Source organism: Anoplolepis gracilipes, chromosome 6 (genome assembly GCF_047496725.1).
Source record: "Anoplolepis gracilipes chromosome 6, ASM4749672v1, whole genome shotgun sequence".
Classification (NCBI taxonomy): domain Eukaryota; kingdom Metazoa; phylum Arthropoda; class Insecta; order Hymenoptera; family Formicidae; genus Anoplolepis; species Anoplolepis gracilipes.
Window position 1 is genome coordinate 7,757,991 of NC_132975.1, and position 18,499 is coordinate 7,776,489.

Sequence of the window (18,499 nt, forward strand, 5' to 3'; positions counted from 1 at the left end):
GGATTCCCGAAATATACGACTTCGCCAACTGTCTTTATCACGATCAACCGTTAGATACATCTTTTTACGATTACGTTAAAACGATGTAGAGCGTAAAACACATAGAGTGAAGAGACCATCTTTTTAGTAATGCTAATATCTTTCAGGAAGTTGGAATAGAATTAACAGAATTCTGAAATTCTTTGAATTAATAGAATTAACAAAATTTTAAAAGAATTTAAAATTTTTTTAAATTTTTATAAATAAACTAAGAGTGATCCATTGCGATGGTATCTAAAAAAATGTTAAAAAAGACATAAAAATATATATAATACATTGACTCAATATAATATATAAGTTCATAAATAATCATTTGTGTTGTATTTTTTCATCAAATCAGAAAAAAGTTAAAAACCTTTTGATTCATCTTATGTTCATTACAACTACAAAATTTTACAAGTATGTATGATATGGAAAAGTTTATAATATTAAAATATAATGAATAAATATTACACATATAATCTTAAATATATAAGTGTGTCTCTTAAAATTATAAAATATAAAACACATACATATATCAATAGACTTCTAATTATAAATGAAAATGACATAAAAACAAGGATGTAATAATGATACAAATAATATTAATAAATTATATTTTACAAAATGCTTTATATACATCGATACAATTATAAATCTTCAAGCTTTTATAACAAATTAAAAAATTTCTTATTCTATATCTTCATTTTAAGTCACATAGACTAAATTAAAAGTTTAGATGAGAATTTAAAGTAGCTAAGTAGTTACAAATGACTTAAAATTTTAATTTTATGTAGAAATAGTCAAACGAAATAGCTTTCGGTGATGCTAACTGCTAACATCTGAATCGTTACCTCGCCGCAGGGAAATAAACAGATTGTTATTGCTCAAGCCGCTTTACGGCCGCGCTCTATAGCGGCGCGATATTATCATAAAATACCGCTTCCCGAGCTATCGGTCACGGTATCCCACGGAAAATTAAAAAACGAGCTCCCCGTACGCGCGCGCGATAGCCACGAATTACGACTGTCCGTGAACCCCGAGGATGATTTCATCGACGGTGGGGATGCTGTACCGCTATGTGTTACATCGTCGATCTCCACTTCGCGTCTTTCCCTCCCCCTTCCTGCACTCTCGTGGCCCCCCTCTTCTCATCACAATTTTCGCAGTCGGGGGCACAACGGTTACGTTTTACCGTTGCGAGCCGTTCGTTCGCTCGCGCGCGGTATCCGTGCTGCGGTTGCGGCTCGGCGTCCGGTATCTTCGCTCTCCAGCACGCCTACTCGCGCGAGAAGCGTGGTTTTGCCCGCGCCTGATTCAGCAATACAGCTCCCGCGCATATTTGAGCATCAGCAATTTTCAGTCGGGTCCAGGCGAATCAGGCGAATCACAGACAAATATCAAGAAACGAGAAAAAGCACGAAAGAGCGTTAATTATTAAATTTTCTTCTAATTTTCTACAAACATTTTTGTAAAATAAAATTTAATAAATATAAATTATATAATTTTATTAAAATTTGAATTTCTTCTTTACTGACATTCACTGTTCATTTGCTTGGACTTGACGAGAATTAGATCTATTCGGATTAAGAACATGTGATTGGACGGATATGCTTCAATCACTGGTCCAAGACATATCTACTACGGGAAAGACACGAAAAACGTCATTTCTGAGTTACCCTTTTTTATCATCTACCTTGTCAGATATATTAATTTTTTTAAAAAGAACTTTCTTAAATTATAATAACTTACTAACGCGATATGCATTTTACTAGGCAAATTCTTAACCAATTCCTAGAGTGTGATCATATTTAAGTAAATATAATCTTACACACGCTAAAACTCAAGCACACACATTTTTACATGGCATATCTGAATTTTTATAACTTAATTAAAGCGTAAAAAACCTCAGATTAAAACTATAAAAATGGCTCATTAAAAGCTAGCGAAGAGGATTGAATTGCACTATTAATAAAAATTAATAAAATACATACTTTTTATAAAAAGAAATTCTAGAAGATATCTCTCTCTGGTGTAAATACTAACTTAAATATGCTTCTATATTATGTTTACGTGTTACGTCAATAAACGTTGGCATATTACGTCGTGTGATCTTTATTCATTGTTGCACGTAACAGCATCTGTATGAGTCAAGAGAAACGAGCGGCACCAAGAGGAATCAAAGAGAAGGAAGACCTTCACCTTTGGGCGACTCAACGAAGCTTTCCTACGAAAGATCCGCCAATAGCGCACTGCCAGCTCGCTACCACAGGGTTGCGCGCGACTCGAATCGATTGTCGTTTCCGGTAACATCAACATACCCTCATCGGTCACAGAAAAAAAATCGAAAAAGTTATCTAAGCCATAAGCCTGTAACGCAAAATGTCAAATGTTTGACAGAGCTTTAGGAATCACACAGAATTTATCCAAATTTTTTCGATGACAATACGTTTTGTCAAAAAAAAAAAAAAAAAAAAAAAAAAAAAAAAATATATAATATTTAAAAATTAATATTTTAAATAAATTAAAAAATATTAATTTTTAAAATTATATGAAAAATAAAAATTATATTTAGAAAAATTTCTACATATACTATATCTTAGTACATATTTTACTGCCGGACAGTCTAATTGTCGAGTAAACTTTCGATGTAACTAATGATATTGAAAATCAATCTATATTAATATATAATAGAATAATATATACTTGAATAGAATAAGCAAAACTGAGGGAAGAAATGAAGGATCATAGGCATGATGTGAATGCCGGCTAGAAAATTCATTGAATCTGTATAAAAAAAAGAGTATTCATGTACGGACGAAGCTCTATAACTAAATACCTGGTAGCAAGCGTTTCACCAAGAATCAGGCTAGCCTTGGGTTTGGCGCCAAAGACCGGCCTGAGGTCAACGACCATCGGAATATTCACGTTCGGTCGGTGGGCTCGGTCCAAGCGATTCCTCGAGATTATCGCGCGTTCAAGGGTACGAAAGACACGACGAATCGATTTCGCCGAACGGCAAATCTTGATTCTCTCGCCATTGACGCAAAATATCTTTTTTCTTGTAGTGCTTTTTTCACTGGATGTTCCTATATGAAATATCCTAGATGATAAATAAAAATCTAAATTAGTTTCTTAAGAAAAAATAAGTAATGCGGAAAAATTCATATAAAATATTTTCTTGTATATGTGATACGTAGAAAATATTATAGAGAAGTAAATTTTAAATTTAAACAAAAACAAAAAGAATTTTAAATTATTATTCATATTAAATGTTAATATGAATATTAACTCGTACTAATATATGTACATAATGTTTATATGAATATAAATAATGTATGTAATATAAATTTAATATAACTTTTATCAACAATTTATTTAAAGAAGAAACTTGAATATATATCTGAACACGTCTCATAAGTTAATGTGTTCAAAAAATATTTTTACATTTTGAAGTTTATGACAATCTTGTTCTACACGTTAGCAAAGCTAGAGATGTTAGTTAGAATAACGATTTCCTAGTAAATAGGTATCTCATGTAGAAATCCTATTACCTGACTAGCTCTCTCCACGAGCCTGAGTCCACTCGGTTATTACCTAGAGGAGAATTTTAAATTCCATTATTTACGCAATACATCCACTGACAATATCGAAATATTTTACTAACATATGGAAAGAAATTGACAGCAAAATTTAGTACTTTATGAACACTTCATTTGCAGATGCTTCTTGTATGTAGACCTAAGAAAACTTTAAAAAGCTTGAAATAATTTTTTCTTGGTATAATTATCGATTGCAATTATCTTTTCAAAATCACATGTCTGGCGCAATTATAATAAGAGAGGGTACTTTTTACTCTATAATATTATTACAATAATGCAAAATTCAAAAAAATCTAAAAATTCCCTTACATTTTTGCTACATATACTAAATTAGATATGAAACAGAAGCCAAAAACAGTTAATGCTTGCAAATTTTTTTAATATTAATAGGTTATTCACATTCTTTGAGAAGTTTGAATTATATAATTAAATTCTTTCTTTGCAATCAAGTCTCACGAATATCTAGAACAGCAACTGTGCAACAAAAAATCTGTGAAACAATTAATTCTTTTTTTTTTTCATGATACCGCTATGATTTCTCTTGAGATTAATTAACAGCAAGTATAATTGAACTGCGTTCAAAGTTATTTATTTAGGAACATTTACTTAATATGATATAGATTACTAATTTACACAAATAATTATTCTAATAATTATTTTAATAAAAGAAAAAAAAATATATATATATATAAGTTATTTTATTCTTCACATAAACGTTGAATTTTATAACATATGCAAGAATAATCGAAATTGACAAATAATTCAACATGAAGGTATGTTACACAATGTATGTAAAATATTTCGGCATGACAACAACGAAATAATTCCGACCTCGACCTTTGGTGTTCATGACATGTAGCGTAAAGCTAATATATTGTTAACACGCACTCGTTTTGTTGTCATTCGCGCGGCGAGACTCAAGCAGGATGGTCGTCGCGTGTAAATCAATGTACTGAATTATTCTTCGATTATTCCTTATAATTATGACAATTAGCGGTTAGCGTCTCGTAGTATATCGAAGCGACAACTATTTCGTGTAATTTCCAAAAGAAATCAAAGCGATAAGGAATAGCATTATGTGAATTATTATTCTATTCCGATCTTTTTTATAATGATAATATATATATTTTTAATGCTTGTATTCGAATATATCTTGTATCACTTTAAAATTGTCTCCACTGTAATTTAGCTATTTTCGAATTAATGTGCATTTATAGACGAATCGCAAGATTGAAAGATTAAAGTATAATAATAAAGTACACATTCAATGATTTATTAATAACTAATTTTATAAATTTAAGATATATAGAAGAATAATATAAATAATATAATATAAATAATCTTCACATAAATGTATTTTATAACGCATTAAATATTTCGACATTAGCGACATTAATATTAACTATTACTTGATATTAAATTTTAGCTTTTTATGACACATATTGTTTACATTTTTTATATAGCCTTCTTATTCTGCTATAAGACCCGAGCAGGCAAAATTCCGCCGTTCTAATACTCCTCTAGACAGCTTAATTCTTTTTGAAATAAATACTACGAGATGATTGCCAAACGCAAAATCAGTCTTTATTATAATTATTAAACGATAAATGAACCATATAAACGTATCAACGTAAGCAAATGTAAACAATAATTATTTATCCAAGCAGATATATCGCGCAATTTATTAATTTGAAGTAGAAATCGAAGTAATCGGAGAATAGTAATTTTGTGTCGCGATATTTGTATATATGTGTCATCATTATTATTTTAATCCTTGTTAATTCGAATATATTGTATTATTCTTTAATTTTTTCTTTGATACGTAATTTGTTATTATCATTTCCGGATTGAGAAGATGAAATAACACATAAATAGTCAGATCCAATAATTTAGGAAATGGAAATCGTAATATATTGACTCATTTATTATTAATCAATTAGAAATGCGAAGAACAGAGAGAATATTTGACGCATAAAATTATAAATATTTTATAAAATACTAAATATTTAGCACTAAATATATGTAAATACTTCAGAAAAAGAAATTTAGTACATAACGCACCGCTATTTATAGCCGCCCTGCTATCACTTACATGAAATACAAACTCCATATATTGTATACTCCAACAGTCTTTTTTACAAAAAATGAACGATTATCAAATTATAAATTATTAATTATCTAACAATTAAAGATTCGTGAACATAGGCAGCAGTTATGTATCGAAACAAATATTTTGCGCAAGCAAATAGAGAATAAAAATTATAAATTACTGTTGCAATATATATACAAGCGATAAAACGATAAATTATTTTCTTAATGATTTATTGATATCTGTCTGTGTATGCATATTTCTTGTATTTAAATGTATATCACAAGATCGAGTAATCCAAATAATAGAGAACCGTTATATATCGATATTATTTATTAATAATTTATGCATTTTGAATAAAATATTCGGTATTACATTATCGGTAATTTTATAATATAACATATACATCTTATAATTTATTTTATATATATTTTTTTTCAAAGAATATTTTATAATAGAAAGCCAAGATGCTTATTTTTTGAAGAATACCTATTATATCCTTTTTTATTGGAGAGAATCTCTTAATTATAAAATAAATGATAATTTATATTAAAATTATTATAATATAAATATGACCCTCTCAAAATGGGTACATCTTGACGTTGGTGGGAGGACTTAGTATCTGAAAGGTTTATCCTGAAAGAGAAGCTAAGTACCCAAACGGTTTTTAATGTTTTTGATCATTTTTTGCATTTTAATTAAATCGAGTACCGTACAATTCCGGTTCGGGAGTATCATACAAAGTCTCGCGCGTGTGAATTAACAATCTGATGATGCTGACAGCCTCAGAGGAGGACGAGGAGAGAAATTGGGTGCTCGCGGAGCAACTCTGGACAAGTAATTTGTTATTTGTATATTAGTTATATATTAATTGCGTAAGCGCAATTTAAATTATGTAATTAATCGCATATAATTTGATTTGTTAATTCAAATAATTTAAATAAAAGAGAATTAAAGAAAAGGTTTTTCATATAAAAAATTTAGTAAAAAGTAAAATCTTTCCAGAATTTATCAAATTAGTCCATTATAAATATCAATTTATTAATATAAAATTTAATGGACAGAATAATAATGTTTTTAATTGTTAATTATTTTGTGCATATATATAAACAGTAATGCACAAAATAATTTTATATTAATAATAAATTGATATTTATAATGGACTAATTTTATAAATTCTAGAAAGATTTTACTTCTTATTAAATTTTTTATATGAAAAACCTTTTCTATATATATATATATATAAATTAAATTTTTATATTTTTAAAGTTATATATAATTTAAATCTATTTATATGTTATAGATCAATGTAACTTCAATACTATCGATACTATCAACTCTGCTATTACGCATCGGTGAGTGACAAACTTTTATTTTATTTTGAGGTAACGGATTTCTAGTAATTATAGATTTTAAATTATAGATAAATCCGTTACCTTAAAATGGATGGGTTAAAACAGATTAGGTTGAATATTTCATCCAGGATATATGATTATTTGTTGATTTATCGCACGTATACAGAAGGATGCATTCACATACGCACACATACATAGTTCATAAAAGAAAGTACTTTGACAATATCATTTACATATATCATGATGTATTGGTATCAATGTTCTGTCTTATACAACAGAACGTTAGTTACAAGATGTATCAATTACTTAAATTTTATCAATTTTGTAAAAATATTAACAAAAAATTAAATACAGATATTACAGATAAAATTACAAGTAAAACAAGTCCAGTATAAATTCATAAAGTATATATATATATATAATATTTCTCGTGTATATATACATATAAAATATTGTGTTTAATATAGATATTCAGAGTGCCTGCTTCGAAACATAGAAAACCTGGAATTCTATTATAATGATAGAATTAGACAATGTAAAATATTATAATAAGTTACATGATTTTTTAACTAAATCTTTTATTTAAAATTCTTCATGATGCTTATATCCTATAAACAAGATTAGAAAACAGATATTTACATATTCTATGCACTTAAAACCTGATTTGGTTTCTCTCTTTTTTTATATAATATATGTATAATCTTATTATGTAATCTAGGATAAAATATTATATAAATTAAATTAAATATATTAAATTGATGTGAAAACAGATTCAGAATTTTTTTTAATATACATTACAAGCAAATAAAGAAAGACAGAAAATATTCTATTTATATAGTAAATTTTTCATTTAATTTAATTTATAAAAACTCTACAATTATACATAAAAACGTTAATAATTATTAATTATGCGTATGATTATTATAATTGCGTAAATGATTATATAATTTATTCTTCTAATGTATCAATTTTATTCTAATGTTTTATAATTCATCCATCTATTTTCTATTTGATTCATAATTTGATTTTATATCAATTAAAAGTTATGAATATTATTAAGTTATATGGGAATGATGTTTAAATGAATTGCCATAACTCTTACGGCCGTAAAAGAGCATAAAATCTTTACTCTTACATGCCGATGATAATAATCACTCGGCAACAGAAGGAATTTCTCTCCTTCCTTGATCTTTGATAGAGATCTAAAGTCACATTTCTGACTAGATATATACAGGGTGTTCTGTAATTGGTGATAAACCTGCTAATAGCAAATTCTTGAGATCATTTGGAGACGATTTTTCCTCAGTAAAAATGTCGAGGCATCAATAATTTCTGAGTTATAAACGATTGAAGAAAAGGTGCTTTTCGCAAACTTTTTGGAGTTAAAAAATTACCAAAACTACAATACATTCTTCAGTTAATTTCAGATAGAGTTTACTATAATATAATTTTAATTTAAGGCTTAATTACAAAGATATATAATGACAAAAATTGGAAACTTGCAAAAAATGATGACGTCTCTCGATATTTTCGCTGAAGAAAAATCTACTCCAAATGATCTCAAGAATCTACCATTAACAGCTTTTTCACCAATTACAAAACACCCTGTATATACATATATAAACAGCTAAAAGCGATAGAAAATAGGGCTAGCGATAGAAAAATCCAAAAATAGATATCAACTATGCAATAGGTAGTCAATAATATAAAAATGCGTAAAAGATATGCAAAGTAAATATTTTCCTCATACATACATATTTTCCTCATACATACATATTTCCAAGCATACTTACGTATGATAGCACATGATCGGAGACGGAAAAATGCTATCGTACATTCGCAAATTGAATCGTGGTTACGGGGTACACATTTCAATTTTCAAGTTTTCGCAGATTTTCACTAGTTTAGATAATCGCTCTGAATCTTTGTGTATTTACAAATAAAATATTAAATGCTCCATTTTTATATTACACAGAGAAATATTATTGATTTTATATGAAAAATTACTATGGTACGTAGCAACTGTGAGCATTATCCTTATAGTCCGCAGCTGCTACACACCATAGTAATTTTTAATATAATATTTTCTTCGTGTAGACAACTAAAAAATTTATTTATTTATACAATATATCATTACATTTCAATAATAATTTCTATCTAAGAACATGCGTGCGATTAAAAAATCGAACTGAAAATTTATAAAATATTGATATATACAATAATGAATGTGACTTATTTTTTATTTTGATTATTTTTGATTACTCGTTTTCTTATTTTATTAAATATCGAGATATATATCTTCGATTAATCCGCGCGCTTAATGCATGACGGATCCGGCATATTAAAGCCAAAGAGGGTAGCATACCACGGGCGAGTAACGGTGAACGACGCGACTGAACGACGTATGTCACGGAAGAGAGCCGCATGCATGGGGAAGCGAAGGCGGCAAGACTATAAAATAAAGAAAACAAAATGTCAGAATTGCGCGGAAGTAAATATAGCAGAAAGCCAAAGAAGAACGACAGAAAAAGGAAAAGATCAAGAGTCATCAAAGAAAAAGAATAAAGAGACGAAATAGATTGAAAAAAAAAGATGAGAAGAAAAGTTGAGATGAAAGTAGGGAGCAAGTGATCCAAGGCAAAAGAGGACCGTTGAAAAAGGAGGAGAGCAGAGATGGAGAGAGCGCAAGAAAACTGGAGAAGGATGAAAAACGAAGAGAATAAAGAAGAAGGAGGAAGAAGAGGAAAAGGAGGAAAAACATAAGAGGAGGACCACAGTGAGGAAGACAGTCGTTTTGGTGGGGAATGAAGAAAGACTGCTCGGGTTTATGCTACCGCTCATCTGGTAGGGGCACGCGAATGACGGTGAACCGGTGGTGGAGGCGGAAGAATGAACTGGTGAACCTATGTAGAAGGGGCAGGGTGATGGTGGCGGCGGCGGCGGTGGCGGTGGCAACGGCGGTTACGGCGGCAGCCGACGGTGGTGAGGGTACCGACGACGAACAGCACCGTGCGCGAGCACCTGTGGATCACCGCGGTAGAGTTACTCACCAGCTACCACCACCGGACCACCGCCGAACCTCGAGGAGAATAGATAGAATCGAACGGAAACGGTACGCGCGCAACGGAACGAAGAGATAGCGAAAGAAAAATCCCGATCAAGAAAGATCGAGTCTCGCATAAAAACACCTGGCAGTCCTTAAATAATCTAAAAATAGTAGGTGATTATCGTGACGGATTGCGCCACGACGATCTTTTTAACAGTTCATCGAAGAAGCAAGAATCACTTCCTGATCGCGTGTGTGAGAAGATCAATGAGAATGATATCTGATTGGTGATTAGATGATTACGGAAATAATATATTATACGGAGAGGTGAAAGCAGTTGAAATTGCGAAAGAATATATCAAATACTATGAGTGCAAATTTTGGATTACAGTGATAAGTAAGGATCAGAATACAACGGTACATATACATTGACTTGAAATCTGACAGAAGATTAAAGAATTTGATTTCACAATTCTATTGGACTTTCCATCCTGCTGTATGGCGATTTATCAATTATTAATCACATTAATTCCGGTTTTAAAAGTAGCATCGTTGTAGCCAGTGACGTCTTGTGGGAACGCATCGTGTTCGTAAAGAGCAACGAACTCGCTGTTCAACGATTCGTAATCGAAATTCAATATGAAGCTGATTCTGTGCAATTTGTGAGCATTTATCGAGATAATTTACCGAGCCGATTATTCGAGACATTATTTAATCAATTTAAAAGGATCAATTAAATTTTTGAAAGACTGAAAGAGTAAAATTGAGGCCTACAAAAATTTGTACTCGCGTTTTTGAAACTGAAACAGTGCGATAAAAAGAAAAAAAAGGAAATAAGATCGAATGTGCGAGCGTCCAAACAGAAATCCAAGAAATCGCAAGTGGAGGACGAAGCTGTGATCGATCCTGGATCGATATGTGGTGGAGACGCGTTCTTTAATCTCCGATTTTAAGAAAGGAAGTGTGATTGTGGTTGAATGACCAGTGAGAAATTGATTGAAGGAAGGAACCGAAAGGGACGGAATTATTCTTAACGCGCGCAGTGATTAAGGGATTTACGCTTAAGTGGGTGATAAGTGAGAGAGTCGAGGTGAGATAAGCGATTTTTGGGAGAGGCGGCGTGGTGAATACCAGGATATGCGAGCTTTACAAGATGCCTAGCACGATAAGAGGTGAGTGACACATCGTCGCATCAGTTTAACGAAATAAAGAATTTTACGCAAACCGTGCCTCGTGCGAGAATGTTTTATAACACTCTTTTTGTGCTATGAAATATTACAAGTATTTTTTGAATTTCAACGTGCCAACTTGTTAACGATAATTACAAGATATATTAATTAATTTCGTCCAACGTTATTTATTATTACGTAAAATTCTGTTTGTTTTTAATAATATCGCGGTAAAATTTATTTCTGGCGTAAAAGGTGAAAGACTTCGGAGAATCCCACGATATAAGCGAATCCGAGTGTGTAGATTTAATGGACGCTATCAAAGATTCACACGGCATCGATTCTTTGAGCGCTTTAACCCTTTTGTTGCGGCCGACTAATCTAACGGAGAAGAGGCTCGCATCTTTTTTGCGAACTCTTGGGTCACTGTTACAAAAAACACACTGTATATCGTGTTTATTGCAAACTAACAATGTCATGTTCTCGTAAACATTATAGTAAATTGACAGAATAGAATTTCGATGAATCGCTCGTCAAGCATTTGCTTATTAATATCTCAGACTCATTCACATGTAAATTTTTGAATTAATAATCATCTATAATAATGTTTTTTCTTTTTTTTATAATATCCATTTTGTATACACATTTAATCTCTTATGACATAATGTTTGCATAATTATCCCTTCATAAATATTTTTCGTTTTCATAACAATTTATTTTATAAATATCGCTGCTTTTTATTTCAGCTAGATTTTTAATCCTTTATGTGTAAATTATGTTTATTTCTTTTTAGAATTTCTCTAAGTATAGAATTTATGAAATAATATTCATTTTTATATATTATAATAATGCTAAAGAGAAGAATGTGTGATATACGGTATTTTGACAAGCGAATGATAAAAATTTTACATCAATGTCCCATTCTTCCATTTCTCGCTTCGGTTTATAAACATTTATTTTTATTCATCTTTTGAGGAGATTAAATTAGTAAATTAATCTCAAATTATTGGAAAGTATAGAGAGGTAGTAAAAGAAAGATACTAAATTACAATGATAAGGAATACTAATTACAAAGAAATAAACTTGTTCGCAAAAGGTAGCAGTACGCGCTGTTGCGGTCATGACGGCAGGGTCACTCGAGGTCAGTAACATACTGACGACGTGGTCGCATAATCCGCGACGCTCTTCTAAGATCCATCGAGTGTGCGTTTTTGATTTGATTGATCCGCAAGCATCTTGAAATTAATTTGATCTAACTAACAATTATATCAATCTTAATTATGAAAATAACTAAACTTTTCTTAATTATTTATTATAATTGAAGAAAGTTCTTATTTTCATATTAATAACAAAGTATCTTACAATTACAATCGGACAACAAATTAATGCAATTTAAGAAAATTACTATTATACTATTAATGACATTTCAGAGATACGAACTATTAATGATACGCCTTTAGAAAACTGATTAAATTTTCACGAAACAAAAATTAATTACGAACTTACATGAAATATATAAAATCCTAGAAAATACATCTTATCAAATTATATAATTCCACATTCACGTGCAATGTCGTTATTGCTATCGATTCTATCCCTTGACAATTGTGATATAGCATTTATGTCCACTGACTAGTCCCTTATGAATAATTACAGTGTAATTTTGAATATTCCGTTTGTAAGTACGATAATTTTAGCCTCAATTTTATCCAAAATAATTTCACTATTATTTAATATACTTTATTATAAAAAAGTAACGATTCTATTTGAAAAAAGTAACAATTATACTTGGAAAACATAGTAGATATAATTAATAATCGACTAATCGCGGATTTAATATATATATTATAAGCTGCCTATTGTAATAAATACACATCAAATCGATTGATCATTTTTTATCGCTACAAATTCACTGATATTCTTAATCGATCTGCTTTTATCTCGTAAATTATCAGAAAATTAAGTGAGAAATATAATTATTTAAACGATAATAAAAATTTTGTCCATTTCCATAATAATCAGAAATGTGCTATAAAAACTAAAATGAGATTAAAATTAGATATTAGTAATGAGTAGTAATGAGTAGATATTAATAAGATTAATTTTGAGAATTGTATACTAATAAAATTATCTAGTTTTCTCTTGTGTCGAAATATTTGACTAATTTATTCCATTAAAAAGAGTATATGTATTTATAAATTATGAGAACAAAATAATAAAATAATCGCGAAACATTTTTTTTGTAATTAGTTAATCATGTAAGTATATATTATTATAATAATATATCAAATTGCATAATTAGACATAATATAAAACACAATATAAAAAATATGAAATATAAAAAAAGTCTTCGAAAAAATCAGGAAACATATAATAGAAGTGTGTAATAAACCATACTTTGCATACACGCATGGATGTAAGTTAAATGACAAGATATTGATATGTTGAATTAAAAGAAGGTATATAAAAGCAAATGCATGTGTCAAGTTACATTATTGAGCTAAAAACGCTACATAGTCATTTTAGAGCAACATTATACTAAGATAAAAATAAGCAAACGAGGCAAAATATATACTATATGATATAACTTTAGTAATAGAAACATTTAAAAAAAAGATATATCAGACGAATAAAAAACAAGCAGATTGCAGAAATAAATAATTAGAAATATTTTTAAAAAACATATCACATTAAAAAAGAAGCAAATTACAGAATATCAAAAAGCTGACGAATAACTAAAAATTACTGAATCATCGAAATTATTGAAGAAATATCAAGATCTAGATTCCAAGAAATATTACTCAATCAAAAATTGAGCAACATGGGAAGAAGGAATGGGAGGACGGAGTGAGAGGAGGGACCACGAAAAAACGGGGAAAAGGTATCAGGAAGGAGCGAAGGGAAGAACAGATAATGAAAGGTGAGATTCTTTTCCTGCGACAGGTGGTAAAGACCTTGGTAAATTTAAGGGCGTTGCGATCGATTACCTAACTGGGGACGACCATGAAGAGGATTTCGGTTCCGAGTTCCGAGGCGGCCCGGACTCCGATGGGCCGGCGGCGCCCATCGCTTGCCGAACTAAGCGTCGACAGGCTTGCTGCTCGGTACACGAACAAAAGCGAGGGTCAATGAACCCTTCGAGCGTATACCGCACGCACGCACGCACGCACGCACGCACGTGATCCCACCACGCATTCGTGCGCGCCCGCTCTCCGTCTTTGTCCTCGGCGCTCTCCCCATTTTTCTTTATCCTTATCGCAGAACGCGATACGAACGATATCGTGGACGAAATTTCGGCGTTGGCAGAACCGGAAAAGGATTTATTTGCGTTGGTGAAAATAGGAGTCAAATTGAGACTTGTAAGAAAACTTCATTGTTCGAGATAGGTAAAATTGTAGCCTAGCTTCATGTGGCTTTATATATGCCGGATTTTGTCGTGAGTTGAAGTGATACGAGATGCTTCATGACGTAAATCACTACGAAAATTCAGAGTTGTCACATCGCAAAAAAAAAAAAAAAAAAAAAAAAAAAAAACAAAGGCATTGTATTGCAATGACGTGCAATCAAATGTAAATATTCAGTGTGGCATGTAAAAATAAATTCACAATATGGACAGTGATTTTTCGTGTGGTTGCCTCTCAATGTATATTTTAATATAATAATTGAAAAATTTTAAAAACTAAATAGCCATAAACTTGATTTTTTGCAAACAAATAATATTTATTTTATATGCATATAATTGTATTTTTACACTTTTTTATTACATTTTTTTACTTTATATACAATATATTTCAGTTTTATTAAAGTATATTTTTTATTTTCAAATTGTATAAAAATTACGTTCTGATTGTGACATAAAGCGAAGCGTACGAATACGGTTCATTACTTGTTAAAACAGAATCAATTTTGTGTCCGTAAAATCAATCATCAAAGTTTATCTACCTTGCTTTAGGATAGTTAGATAATACAAGCCCATCATCAATGACAAATGCAAATGCTTCCGTTTTATCAAACTTTTAATTAATACATCAGTTTAAAAGTAAAAGTATTCCGATGATTAGCAGTTAATACAGTTTATGAATATAATATTAATTAGTCACTAATCAGATATTTTAATTAATTTTACAACTTGTAATTTCAGTAATTAAAATAATACAATATTTAATATTTTCATGCATTTTAAATTAATGAGAACAATCTCTTCTTGAAAATGAATTAAACACATCTTAAAAACTTTTTCAACAGCTGCAAATTTTTTTATTATAATAAAGTCTCATTTATATATTTATTATATCAGCGAACAAGCGTACATTTGTCAAATTTGTCATTTATTTCAAAGGAGACATGAAAATCATCCCCATTTAGTGGTTATAATCTTCCAGAATACGCGAGAATGAAAGAGGGCGGTAACCCCGGATATTTATTTATATCGTCGCAAGTCATGTAAGTACAGTCTGACCGATGTAAAGACATTAACCCAAGCACGTCGTATCGCGTACATCGAAACGCACGGAGGGTATAAGCAGGCGATGAACCGAGCCTATATATGTCGATGAGAGCCTCTACCCAAATTACGCTGCCGTGTACCGTTATGGTAGGCCCATGACCGAGCCACTCTGAGCGATTTCAAGCAAGTCCGAACGATCCTTGCAGTACTTCTTCCCGTACCTTGAGGAACAATCAAAAGACTCATGCATCACGCAAAAAGCTTATTGTAAATTACATTATGAAAGAAGTAATTTTACACTGTATAATGAGAAAAAGGAAAGGTGAGATTATTTTACATTTGAAGGAATTTATTTGTATGATTCACATAAATTATAGTATTATAACACCTATAAAATTATTTAAGTAATAATTCTTAGCTGCTGCGGATAATTAAAAAAACATAACTTTCTTTATTACTAAAGAGAAATATTTAAAGTGATAAGTTACTATTATTTAATTTTAATGATATGTAAATTTGATAAATTTGACATTGACTTTCTTCCTTAGTTACAAATGAATTATATGTATAAAACATAACAAAATAAATTAATTTTCTTTCAAATACAAATTCATCAAAATTCTTCGCAAAAAAAATACTGAGTAGTCTACACTGAAGAAATGTTGCGTATAAGAAATCATTTATACTCTAATAAATGAAAGACCATTACTATAACTTTAGAATTCGAGCGCCACTACTAGGCGTGACGAGAGATACAACCGAAATCATTCAAGTATTAATAGAAACACTCCTTTCTTTATTTCGCTATTCGTGCATCGCAAATTTTTCCTTCTTATTTTAAAAAGTTATCACAATCTAACAGATAATAGATCAATCTAATATTCTATAAACAATTGACAGTAAATTCTCAAGCAATTAAAAGCAGCAAAATCTTATTTTAACATGTTTTAATATAAATATTCCAAAACTATTTTTAGCAATAGCAATTTCGAAAGTGAGATATCGATACTTAAAAGCAACGAAATTATCTCCAGCCCTATGCAGCATTGATGCTTTCACTCGAGCTCAAATATCGATATCCCGTATCGGAGTAGTAAACCCACGGGTGACGCGCGCGTACGTACATTATTGCGAACATGCGTAGCTACGCGCGTAATTGCACCACTCGTCGCGCGTCTACCTATCTTACCTACCTACCTATCTACCTACCTACCTACCTACCTATCTAACTCAAAACCAGACTCCTTTGCTCCTTAGTTCTCCAGTCATTGAACTCGCATGACTCGTTCAGCCTACCAGCTGTTTCTTACTACTCCACCCCCACCCGTGTCTCATCTTTCCCTCATCCTTTGCTTCACTACTACTACTACTGCTACTACTACTATTACTATACCGTTTCATTCCAAGCCGACCCTAGACCGTGTCTCCTTCAACATCTTTAGTAGGATCTACAGTAGCAGTTCCGCCCTTCCCTCGTGCGAAAGATCGATTTGATAATGAAATACAAATCTCTCTTTTTCTTTTCATCTCTGAATCTGTTTCTAACGAAACAACTCTTTCTAGAGATTCAGAATTATCATCATCAATTTATAATATAATTATATTATATATTTAATATTTATAACGTTTGATTATATAATATTATACACTTGCTATCAATTACTCCAAGATGCTTTTGATTACTATAGGAACAGCGTTCTTTTTTAATAAAAAAAAGAAAGATATATTTTCAGAAGTAAAACTATCATAAAAATGTTAAGTGGAGAAAAAAAAATATATATTTTACTATAAAATATATATTTTAATATAAGTTTAATTAAATAAATTTTTTTAATTACTGTTTTTTTACATATTCTTATATATCTTGTTTATCAAACATATAGTATAAGTTTCGGTATATGAGACTCCAGTGAAAATTATTTATTTAGATTAGAAATTGTATAATGAAAAATTGTTACCTGTAATTTAATTATTTTCTTATAAAGAGTGATGGAAATTCTGTCTATGCTTACGCGTTCCAAACGAATTATTTCCCATCTTGATTGTCGAAAAGAGAAAAACACATGCGCGAACTTCGAGATTCTCATTCAATAAGACTCAAACGGGAAAGTCCGTTAGTTCGAGTGCGAGTTCGTTGCCCGTTAACGCGTGTTAATGTTATATCGATCAACTAAGAATTCAAAGGTGAAGCGATTCCAATTTCCTCACTATAATTAGCTCTTCCGCGACAATCGTCGATTAATCGCAGAGACATTAGAGATTTATTGATGTAGAAAAAAAATGTGTATCAACATTTAATCAGGATTATAAATTAATTAATTAATTAGCGCTAATACTAAATATATAATAATAATAATAATCAAGGTAATTATATTTGAAACTATACACAATATGATTGGTTTTAATATTTTTCTTAATGAACGCAATTATATAAAATGTATTCTGTGTATTATATGATATGTGTATATATTCATGAGTCGTTTCTAATATCATAGTTTTAAATCTAAAATTAAAGTTAAAATATTTTTAATTTTTCAAGAAATTGCAACAATTAAAAACGGAAATAATTTTTTTAAGTTAGTTAAAATAAAAAGCAAAACAAACTTGAATAGAACTACAGAAATATTTCTTTCCTTTAAAAAAATTAAATTAAGCAAAGTTAAATTTGAAATCTATAATAGAGGAGAAAAGAGAGACTTTCTCAGATGACTCAAAGAGCTATTTCAAAGTGCATTTAGAGAGAGACGGAACGGGCGACAACAAGAATCAACTC

At 30.4% G+C, this 18,499-nt stretch overlaps 1 protein-coding gene across 6 annotated transcripts in view; it reads left to right on the forward strand.

Moving 5' to 3' along the window:
* Hr3 (nuclear hormone receptor 3 ROR-beta) overlaps window positions 1–18,499 on the forward strand; it is a 190,000-nt gene that overhangs the window by 84,591 nt on the left and 86,910 nt on the right. For 3 of the 6 annotated variants that reach the window (XM_072894693.1, XM_072894694.1, XM_072894691.1), the window contains one exon: window positions 7,013–7,064. The exons of 1 other annotated variant lie outside the window; for it this stretch is intronic. In XM_072894693.1, coding sequence (XP_072750794.1) covers window positions 7,013–7,064 — 52 coding nt within the window. Of the gene's footprint in view, window positions 1–7,012; window positions 7,065–10,075; window positions 11,283–18,499 lie in introns of those variants that run through there. 2 more of the 6 variants (XM_072894709.1, XM_072894711.1) reach the window with 1 other exon arrangement.